Raw genomic sequence first — 11,321 nt, forward strand, 5'->3', positions numbered from 1 at the left:
AATGTAAGCTTATTGAGGGTAGAGACCACGTTTTTAATCTTTGTATTTCCAGCACAGGGCCTGGCACGTAGTAAGCACTTAAAAAATACCTACCAATGGACCAACATCTCTCTCCCAGAGTGTAAAAACCCCTTCGGAGCAGTAATTATTTTGTTGTTGTTGTTATCCCCCCCCCCCCCCCCCCCCCCCCGCACCTAGCATATAGTAGGTGCCTAATAAATGCTGGTTGATTGATTTAGGGTCACCTCTGGGGCATGAGCAGCTCCCTTAAGGGCAGGGAATATTTTGTGTTTACCTCTTTATCCTCAGCCCCTCTCCTTGCAAATGTCTGTGGAACGAATGTGTAAACGAATGAAGAACAAGCAATCAGTTGAATGAAAGGGTTTGCCAGGAAAAGAAAGAAGGAATCCGAGTATGTGCCCAATGAGTTTAATGAGTAATCAAACCATACAAATTCCAAGATACAAAATGGCAAATACATGAGAAGAGTGAAGTTTTAGGATTACACGACTGCTTTCGGTACAGGAAACAAAACCAAGGGATACACCTAACATGAGCTGGTGGGGCTTCTCATCTGGAGTCGGTTTCACATTCAAGGCTGCTTCAGGAAGGGGTGGTCCTGGGTCCCCTAAGGAGTTAGCCCCTCACATAGTATGGGTTCACATGCCTTCATTCTATTCCCCTCCCCCCTCCCCATCCCAGGACCAGAGCAGACCATCTTTTTACTCCCTGACATAAATTCTTGTGCACACGATGTCATCGGCACCAAAGGTCTGCAGCAGAAAGAGACAAGAAGCATGAATCAGAGCAGAAATGAAATTGGGGGGTGTGGGTAAAATGATACTGCTCATTTCCCCCTTTGGAAACCCGTCTACCCGACATCCCATTTCTTGGGTTCTCATGCAAAGGGCAAAGAGACGAGACAGAGGCCTCAGGCCTTGGTAACTGGGGTGAGGATGAGGGCAGAGAATGAGAAAAGAGCTCTTCTGTTCAACTTTCCATCCTGGGTGGCACGAATTCTAAGGGGAATTTCCTGGCTGGAGCTTCAAGAGGGAAGATCTGGCCTCTGGCATCTGTGAAGGGGTCCCTACTCTGCTCCCTGCTGTGGTGGAGAGTCTCCCCTGAGTACGGAGAGGTCTCCCAACCATTGTCTGCCTCCCTTCCTGGCTTGTTCAATCCCCAGGAGCTTTTGGCTTCAGAAGCAGAGCTGTGTGTGTGTGTGTGTGTGTGTGTGTGTGTGTGTGTGTGTTGGGGGGATTGAGAGGGATGAAAGGTGCCTCCCAGGGCATGGCTAAAGCTGGAGGAGTGCCTTAGGGGGCTAGGGTACAGATCAAGTAATCCCAGCTCCACTGCCTTCAGACAGTTTTAGAATAACATAGTAATTGGATTTTCACTTTTGAAAATACTAATTAAGGGTGGAAATGTAACCATAGCTTTGCATTCAAGACACAGCAACAGCTGAGGGAGGAGGGCTCACAAGTCCTGCACTCAGACCTGTATGACCTTGGGATGGTTTTTTAGCCCATCTTGGCCTGTTTCCTCGTCTGTAAAACGAGAGGGTTAGACTAGATGACCTCTAAGCCTCTCCTTAGATCTCTGGTTCCATTACCCTTCCTCCTAAGGTTGTCCCAAGGCCCCAGTACAGAAGGCAGCAGGATGGTGATGTAAAAAACATTAGACTGGCCTCAGGGATGGCTTGGGTTGGGCCAGATCGGCATGTCAGGGTCTCAACTTGGCCATTAATGAGCAGTCTGTTTCTGGACCAGTTAGTCACTTCACCTCTCTCCCTGGGTCTCAGCTTCCCTGCTCCCCAAAAAGGGGGTGGGAATGGACTAGGGCTGTCTGCTCTTTCATTTCTAATCACATGTGAGGTATGTGAAAGTCCTTAGAAAATGGTAAAGCCTGTTACAATCTAACAGGTTATCTGATGAATCATCATTTGTACTCACTGCAAAATGCTTTTAAAACAGCAGAACAAGAAAGATGGAAATGGGCCCCCCAAAATAAAACTGACCAAAGGTGGTCTATGCAAAGTCCTCAGGGCACAAGGAGACCCACCCTCTAGACTCTTCCCCCTCCTCCACCACCTCAAGTACAACACGCCCCCCCCCCACGGTCTTATAGTCTCTCATTAGGATATAAACTCCTCGAGGGAGGGTCTGTTGTTAGCATGGATAACTAGATCCCAATTAGTGCAAATGTGAATTCTGTTGATGTAATGCATATTTCCATTGGGCTGAAAGCAATGACCATATTTTAAATAATTATAACTTTAAATAGTATGAATTTGAATACATGTGGGATTCATTATTTGCATTCATTAAGACCTGGTCTTTATTTCCTCAGCACACAGTACAGTGTCTGACACATAGTAAGCACTTAATAAATGCTGTCTGTCTGTCCCAATTTATCTGTCTAGCTATCTACCTACCACACTGGCTTTGAGCTCAGAGATGAGAATTTCGGGCCCCTGAAATCATTCTGAGCAGATGCTACTTATGAACCTTCACTAACAACCTCCAGACAAACCACTCATCCTCTAAGCCTCAGTTTCCCCATCTGTAAAAAGGGGGGTGGTATGACTTCCAAGGTGCCTTCCTGGTTTAAATACCTAATTTTAAGATCCTAAAAAAAAGTATTATCTATTCCCAAAGAAAACTCTTATTTACAAAGCTGTTCTAAGCCCAGAAAGGTCTCACATATCCTGCAGCCCATACAGGGAAAAGAACATGCACACGGGGAGGAAGAAATGCCCTTGGAGCCTTTAATTTTTAAGAATACAGCTCAAATCTGCACATGAATCACCATACGCCTTTAAGGCCCTTATCTGTTGGCCATGGCCCAGGCTGCCGTACTGCCCTGCCCTTCCTCTAATAATAAATAATGCCTTTTCAAAATGGTGGCTACATCTTGTGCATGTTAGGGAAGAGATGGGGAAGATCATTACAAGAGCAGCATGTCATCCCAATAAGGCCACACCGACATTCCAGGGCCCCAGAGGACCCGAAGGCTCAGAGAGCTAGTGTGTTAAGGCACTTCAAGTATGTCTACTCATAAAAGACTCACAGCAGCCCTGCATCATAGGGGCTGGTATCAGTTCCATTACTGTCTCAGCAAGGGGATCTCCACTGGAGTACAGACAAAAAAAAAGAGTCATGAATGATCTAATGCCAGGTACTACTGTGCCCAAGGTCACACAGCTATTAAATACTAGAAGCCATACCCAAGTCTCCTGACTCCAAGGCCATTATAAGCTTCAGAGTATTTTTGCAGTATCTGCTGTCTCCATCACCAATGAGCTGTTCTGTAGAGTCAGTCAATGAACCAACATTTTATTCAGAGCCTACTATGTGTCAGGCACCGTGCTAACCACAGGCAAGAACTGTTTCCTTTTTATCTCTGTATCCTGGGAAGATGGTACAGTGCATGGTAGACAGCAGGCACTTAATAAATGCCTACCCTATGGAAATGAATTCTATTGAAAGCCCTGGTAATCACATTCAAATCCCAGTTCCCTCATTAACAGTAGGGCCACGAGCAAGTCACTTCCTCTCCATCTGCCTCTGCAAGATGGGAAAAGAGACTTTATGGGGCCCTCACTGGCTTACGGGGGTAGGCAAGACTACAGGAGACAGATGGGTAATTGGTATCATCCTGTACAGAACAACGAAAGCAACACCAGAAGCTGATTCCTTGGAAGCATCATTTACCCTCCTGCCAGCAAGGTCACCTCTACTTGTTCCTGCTAAGAAACAGTTTGCAAAGTGTGACGATGGTCACTGGTTAACGAAAGGACAGAGAAGATTCCTTCTAGGTTGAAGGCCAGTTCAAATCCACCCAAAGTGAAGAGCCCTCAGGGACGTTAATATCATCTAGCCAGAGCGGTCAGGTTATTATATTCTAACAATTCGGTCTGAGAGAGTGAGTGCAGACAGGGTCTTAGCTCTGCCGGAGGTAGTGGCGGGGTAATGGAATGAATGCTAGCTAGCCTTGTGGTTCAGAGACTCGAACCAGGGTTCTGAGGGACCCTAAGCAGATCACATCCCCTCCGGGTCTCAGTTCTCTCTTCTGTGAAACAGAGAGAGCCCTGGCACTACCCCCCTCTGAGGATGGTGTGAGCAAGGTGCTTTCTATAAACTTAATGTATTCTAGAATTAAAAGTTATTATTATTATTATCATTTCCTGCAGAATTGCCTCCTGGACCACAATTCTCTCCCCATTCCCCCATCTGCTGAAGGTTCCCTGGATCCTCTAAGAAAATGATGAGGTTTATTATACAGGCCACTTTTCAAGGGACAGCTTCTGACACTCCCTATACTATCTTTCTTGGGGGGTGAGGGAGATGTGTAGAAGTAGGGAAGAGAGAAAGCAAAAGGGGTGAAATGAAGAAAATGAAAAAGAAAGGAGGAAGACAGACAGAAAGAGGGGGAAGGAGAGGGATGGAGAGAGAAGGAAAGGGAGGCGGAAGAAAAAGAGAGAGGAAAGGAAGGAGAGAAGGGACAAAAGGAAAGAAAGGGAGAGAAGAAAAAAGAAAGGGGAGAGGGAGGGAGACAGAGAAAGAGAAGAAAAGGAAAAGGAGGCATACGGAAGTTTGGGAGAGAAAGGGAGAAAAAGAGGGGGAGACAATGGGGGATACAGCAAGAGAAACAGGGGTCAAGTAGAGATGAAAATGGCAGAGGAAAGAGGAAGGGGCAAGAACAGTGGGAGAGACAGAGGCAGACAGAGAGAAGAGGAACTGGTAGGAGCAGGTGAGAAGATGCCGGCTTAGGTCCTATAGCAATGGAACTGATTAGGGAAACATCCTGCTTAGCAGAGCAAGAGGGGCCTCACCAAAATCAGCTCGTCATTGGCCAACTCCCGGGTCCAATAAGTCTTCGGGCCACTGCCCTCCACCAGAGTCTGCGTGCAGTAGATTTTATTTTCATTCTCCCAAGTGGGCAAACTCTGCAGGCCAGAAAACATTAGCACCATGAATCCTACTTGGCTGCGCAGTGTAAGGCAGAGCCAACAATGAGGACTCGGGAGAGCAATGGCTGCTGGGGAGCAACGGCATGCGATCAATAATAATGGGGCCAAAAAGGTGCATTGACAGAATGGTACAAGTCCCAAATTAAGCACACTTCTCTCGGCTGGTGAAGTGGCTTGTGTGGGTACACACAGACTTAGAGCAGAGGGAGATGGATGGGTTGAGAGCTCTCGGGCACAATTTATGTCTTGAAATCCAAATGGGAGAATGCAGTTTTTCTTTTTTAAATACATTAAGACACAGTCCTTCCTTAAGGCCCGTAGAGGCTTAACTAATGTTGGTGCTTCAGAGAAGAAACTTAACTGTTTTATGAGCTAAGCTAACACACTCCAGGCCCTACCCTCCTCTCGATCGTTGGAGTCATCAGTTAAGGGTACATTGGTTCCCTTTTTTGGACACCTGACATATTTTACTTTGCTGGAACTCATTTTTAGTAATCGTGCTGCTCTGTAATCATTCTGGGCTAAGCAAAGCCTTATCTGGAGAATCCTAGAAAAGCCCAGGGATTCCTTCCTGGGTACCAGAAATGCCCTGAGGAGAAACAGATCACTACTTACCGGGAGTGTGCTAGAGAATGGGATGAATCCAATTGAAAGGGAGACCTACCCTGGTAGGGCCCGCTGGCTGGCCGGCCAGGGAGAGATGATTCCTCTTGTGTTGCAGGAGGATGAGGTGCAAAGGACGACCCCCTCTGCTTTGCTTCCCCAATGCTGTATTATTATTCTACAAAGCAGGGGGAACAGCTGGGCTTTGGGGATGGAGTGGAGGGGGGGATATGGGAGAGCAGTAATGAATGTACACATAATCTTTTTATAACTAACACATGGGAGACATTCATTAGGCAGCATCAGGGGTGGCAGGGGGGTTGGAATAAATAAAGGTCCGCTCTCCAGACTGTGTGCCCTGGGAAACTTTTCTATCAAAATTGGACTCCCCATCAGCGTGTCCAAATTAAGCCTTTTTGTTCTTATTGGTCAGATTCTCCATCCAATTTGTGGCTTTTGTTCTAATCCGATAAGACTTTTCTCTCCGTGGGAACAGTCATTTAACTAGGACCTCCGATTCATAACCTATGTCACTTACAGCCTCTGACACATTTTGGGGACGGGATCCAAATACTTAAAACTGAGTAAGGCTGTTTAGCAGCATCCTATGGCTTTGAATGACAAGGGACATAACTCAGTTGGAGGGAAAAGAAATCCTTTCACACTCTGGAAATTTGTTTCTATTTTCTTTGAAAACTGCCCGATAAAATACTTTTTTTAAAGGGGAGGCGGCCTGTTCTATCAACCTTCAAATAATAGAGAGTTAGCCTGATTGCTTTTCCATCTGCCCTAGAAGGCTTTCATTATTAAACAGGAGCAGAGCTCCCTTCTCCTTACAGACGGAGGCAGGGCCAAATTCAATTTTGCCTTTACAAAGACAGAAGTGAAGGTGGCCGAGGGAGGAATTTTTATTCCCTGTATTTGTGCTTTAGGACCAGAGGGGGGGATCCTTAAAACAAGCCCCCCTCTTTCATTCTTTCTTTCTCAAGGATGGGCAGCCAAGGCTCTCCCACCAGATCCCCAATTTCTTGGTATTTGGAATGTATAAGGCATTTTTTTTTTTTTTGCAGCGGGGGAAATTTCCTCAGTGGTCCACCCCTGACTGTAACTAGATCCAAAAGCATTCCTTCATCACATTCCTAACCAAACTTGGGGGATGGGGAGGGAAAGGGTGATAGGCACAGCCATCATTTACACCTGTGAGCAAAAGCAACCTAATAAAGCTGTTTAAAACTAGTCACTCGGGAGTCTGCAGTACAAAGACGTTGAAAAGTTGAACTTTGGTAGGAAAAAAAATTACCTCCCCCAAGAGCCCATATTTCAAAGAAGCCGTTTGTTAGCGTCAAAAGAGGCAGCCCTCCCTCTGGCTTTAGTGATAATCCCCACACACAATCTGGGCTTTGGGCTAAGAAAGCTAAGGACAAGGGCATTCCGTCTCTCTTACAGGTGACTGGACAAAACCGGCTGATCTACACAAACCCTTTGACAGCAAGCTCTAGCTAGGACGGGGGAGGACAGAAGGTCGGTCCTAAGGGTTGCCTTTTTTTTTCTTCCCTAAACCAAAAGACTGTGAGGGTTACCGAAGGGAGGGAACGTCTCTTGGTTTGGGGTTGCCACGGCGGGCTAAAGAGGAGGGGTGTGACTCTCGGCTTCGATCACCCAGGACTGGAGCCAGGGACTAGGGGCAGAGCCAGGTGCAACGGTGCAGGACTAGGGAGCGGAGGGACTTTAAAGCGCGTAGACCGGCTGGGCCGCTAACGCTGTCTTGGAAAAATCCCTTCCCCTTGTCGAGTCTCAGCATTCTAATGTGGAAAAGGAAAGAGGGTGGGCTGGACGATCTCCGAGCTCCTTTTTGGCTCCGACGGTGGCTGGAGCTGAGCTCTGCCAGCTCTCCAGGGGCTCCGGAGTCCGGCTGCCCCTGCCCACCCCCAACAGGGGTTCCTTACCCGGCACTTGCGTCCATCCACCGTCTCCTCATCAAAGCCCTCCCCGACCTTGAAGTTGATCTCGGTGGTGCGGACGGTGGTGGCGGTCTTGATGTAGAACTGGTCCCCGTCCTGGCGGATCTCCACGTGTGGCTTGGAGGCTGCGGCCACGGCCACCTTCCTCAGCATGGCGTTCACACCTGGCCCCGGGGAGGGAAAGGAGGGCAGAGCTCGGGTCAGTGTAGCCAGAGAATAAAAAGGTGGCATAGGGAGAATGGGGGCTGCGTCCAGCAGCAGGGGTCTCCGGGTGGGAGACAGCCCCGTTATCATGGCCAGGGAGGTGGCCCGGTTTGTCTCCCCATAGCGCCCAGCCCGGGAGGGAAGGAGCCGTCCAGGCTGCAGAAAATGGCCTCTTAGTTGGCCCTTGCGGAGTCCCCTCTTCCCTAACCCTTAACCGGTGCCCATGCTCTGGTCCGAGGTGAAGGGATGCCACCCTCCAGCCCGGCCGCATCCGTCTTACCTAGCGCCTTGAGAAGCTCATCGAAATTCTCACTGCTCCGCATCTTCCAGGTGCCGGCGAAGTTGGGCATGGCGTCGGGCTGGGTGCACGGCCGGTGCGAGCTGCACGATCAGAGCGAAGCGCTCGCTGTGAGCGAACTGCGGGACTGCGGCCGGCCCTGCCCAGCCCGTGAGTCACTAGCCGAAAGCCCCCACCCCACCCCACCCCACGCCCGCCCCTGCCCCCGCCCCCCCGCTCCCCGGGGACCAGGCTGCAGTCTGCCTGGCCGCCCCGCCCCCCCCCCCTCCTTCGGCCCGCGCCCTCCACGCAGGGCGTGGAGCAAGTCCTAGTGTACGCGGCCCTGGGCCACTCGTTAGCTGGGTGACCTTCTCCAAGTCCCTTATCCTCTCGTGCCTCAGTTTCCTCGTCTGAAAGATGAGGGAATTGGATTCGATGCTGTCTGAGGTCTCCGTCAGCTCTAAATCTATGATGCTCTGAGGCTTCCGCCCCTCCTAGCTTTGCTCACAAACAAGGGGAAGGGGCGCGTTAGTACCCCGCAGCTCTGAGGGCCGCTCCTCTCCCGAGGTCTAGCTGGGTGTGGGATGGAGATCAGAAGAGGCCAAAGCCCCTTCCCCCACCACACGAAAGCACCCAACGCCATAAGACGCGGGACAGAACGCTTCAGTCATCCCTAGTGTAAGGAATTACCCTCAAAGAAGTCCTTCCAGGGGAGGGGGGGGGATCCCCGCCTGTACGTGACCGCTGCCTCCCACTCAGCCTGGAGACTTCGGGCCGGGGGACTTTCGGGGATAATTGGCCAGGGCTCGAAACACAACATGGCCCCCCATGCCCGAGTAACCAGAGCCCCAGTAACGCAGGGCTGGCCCCCCTTGTGGAAGGCAACAAGAAGTGGAGAAGGGGTCCCCGAAAAGAGCAGCGGGTCTTACAGATAATGCGGTGCCCTTAGGAAGAATGCACCAACTACTTCACCCCTGGCCTACAAACCCACCCCACCCACCGAAAAATAACCAAAGCACTATGCAGTCCTTGCAAAGTACGAGAGCTTGGGACACCCCAGCAGCCCGGAGCCGGGTCCCATGGGTGGGAGCTGCCAGCGGGCGTTGGCGTCCAGCCCGTGGGAGCCCACACATGGCTTTAACCCTCCCGGGGCAAAGAGCTCTTGGCTTGCAGAGTTCTGAGTGGGTTCTCACCGGGGTGTCTCGGTGAAATGGAGAAGATTGCGCCCTGCCCGGCTCTGCTTTGCGCTCCGGCTGCTGCGCCTGCCGCTACTGTCCGCGGAGGGAAAGACGCGCCCCAGTTGGCGCGCGCGCACTTCCGCAGCCCCAGATTCTCCCCCCTGGGATTCCCCCTCCCCCAAGGGCGGGCTCACAGGGGCGGCCGCTCTCTCCTGCACCCGGGCCTTGCCTGGGTGGCGCCAGCACCCACCCGGGGCCCAGCAGAGCCCGCCCTGTCTGATTCGTTGTGTCCCTGGAGCTCTGGCCGGGGATGCCTGCGAAACCTGGGCAGGGCATACGGAGGCAATGTCTCCTGCCATTCTGTTTGCTCCAAGAGCTGCCCAAGGGGGTTGGGTCGCACCCATTGCTTCTACCCAGGCTCCAGTGCTCCGTGTTTCACCCTAGCCACAATTTTCTCCTGAAATAGCCACGCAGTTGCAAAGCCTCACCATTGCAGAGTTACACCATTGCAACTGCCTGGACGGGAAACGTTGGTGGGGGGCATTACTAGAACGGGATGCATAAATGTTTGCATTATTATTTTGCAAGTCGTTGCAAAAAAGTCTTAGTCTTCCGGTGAGCAGCACAAAACTCTGATTGCATTTGGAACGTGGGCAAATGCAATTCTTTTCACTTTTCCTTCACGCAGGCCTGCTCAAAGCTTACTCCCTAAATCCCTCTTTGAGGAAAGGATCTTCTCTCACTTGTACTTCAGTGAGAATGCAAATCATTCATTCCTTCCCCTAAGGGCGTTTGCATTAATTTTTTAAATCGCGAAATAATGACTCCTTGATGTTAGCATTTAAGGTTTAGAATTAATTTCGGCAAACACTTAGCAGGTGCAAAACTCGGTGCTAGGTGCTAGAGATACAAAGAAAAAAAAAAGAAATAGACCCAGTCCTCTGTGGCTTAACAGTTCACGAGGGTGGGGGAGGAAAGGGAATGAGCGTTTTATATAAAGCCTACTAAGTGCTGAGCTCATTTGATCCTTACAGAAATCCGGAGAGGTAGGTCCTGTTTTTCTGCCCCATTTTACAGTGTAGGAAATTGAGATTAAATGACTTGTCCAGGGTCACACAACTGGTGTCTGAGGTCAAATTTGAACTGAGTTCTTGGTGACTCTAGATCCCAAGCTCTATCCACTGCGCCATCTAGCTAGGTGCTTTTACACTGCTGGGGCGGGGGCCTGGAAGGGTGGGGGACGGTGAGGGGAGCGGGGGAGGGAGACACATAAGTAGGTTACGAGGTGGATAATGAAGAAGGGGAGGGAGAGATCCAGATGAGATATTCTAGGAAAATTTTGGGAGGAAAAGAAAGAGTACTAACAATTCAGGGCCACGGTACTAACTGAAGATAAAGATTCTGCCAGATGAGGGAAGACAGTCCAGATGTGGTGTGACAGAGAGGGTGTCCAGGGAAATACTCTGCTTAGTGATGCCAGGAAGGGCATCAGGAAACGTCTGTTTGGCTGGAATGTAGGGCTCTTGATACAGAGAGACCTTGGAAGAAGGCTGGAAGGGAGGGGAGTCTGGAGTCAGTTTCCTGTGACAGACTACTGAATTTGTGTTCTACCCTAGAGGCAAGAGGGAGCCACTCTAGACTTTTGAGAGGGAGAGTATACCTGTCAGAGCTGTGTGCCCTGTCATATAGAAGAAAGATTGGCTTTCTGTACTTAGTTGCCGAGGCTGGAACCAGAACACTGAGTGATAACGGAGAAACAAGTTTTCAGTTCAATGCTAGGGAGAACTTCCTAAGTATCTGTTATCCCTAAGTGGAATGAAAAGTTTCCCTCTAATAGGAGTCTATCTGTCCATCCAACCATCTATCCATCCATCCATCCCCGCACCCACCCACCCACCCACCCATCCATCTAGCTATCTAGTTGTATCTATATATTCTTGGTGGGGGGCAGGGTCTGTGAACTTGGATTTTTTAAAAATTGAATTATTTTAGTAACTTTTCTAATACATTAGGGGGCTTACCTAATTGGTTTTCTTTGTTATATGCATTTAAAAACATTATTCTGAGAAGGGCTGCCCCAAGACACAAAAATAGGTTAAGACCCCCTGAGCTAGAGAAGCTGTCCGAAT

General features: G+C 49.9%; 1 protein-coding gene across 1 annotated transcript; it reads right to left on the reverse strand.

Annotated features, from left to right (window-relative positions):
- Positions 1-413: 413 nt before the first annotated feature.
- On the reverse strand, positions 414-9,339 carry CRABP1 (cellular retinoic acid binding protein 1). Its single transcript, XM_043987610.1, has 5 exons — positions 9,208-9,339; positions 8,018-8,118; positions 7,519-7,697; positions 4,832-4,945; positions 414-773 (listed from the first exon to the last, which is right to left on the reverse strand). The coding sequence occupies exons 2-5, from the start codon at positions 8,085-8,087 to the stop codon at positions 723-725; spliced, it is 414 nt and encodes a 137-aa protein (XP_043843545.1). The 5' UTR covers positions 8,088-8,118; positions 9,208-9,339; the 3' UTR covers positions 414-722.
- Between the last annotated feature and the right edge of the window lie 1,982 nt (positions 9,340-11,321).

The sequence above is a fragment of the Dromiciops gliroides genome, chromosome 2 (assembly GCF_019393635.1).
Source record: "Dromiciops gliroides isolate mDroGli1 chromosome 2, mDroGli1.pri, whole genome shotgun sequence".
Taxonomy (NCBI): Eukaryota; Metazoa; Chordata; class Mammalia; order Microbiotheria; family Microbiotheriidae; genus Dromiciops; species Dromiciops gliroides.

Coding starts and splice junctions, on each gene's coding strand:
- CRABP1 (XM_043987610.1), bottom strand. CDS start 8,087: ATGCCCAACTTCGCCGGCACCTGGAAGATGCGGAGCAGTGAGAATTTC. Junction 4,946..7,518: donor TGGATGGACGCAAGTGCCGG/GTAAGGAACCCC, acceptor TCTGGCCTGCAG/AGTTTGCCCACTTGGGAGAA. Junction 774..4,831: donor CCAATGACGAGCTGATTTTG/GTGAGGCCCCTC, acceptor TTTCTGCTGCAG/ACCTTTGGTGCCGATGACAT.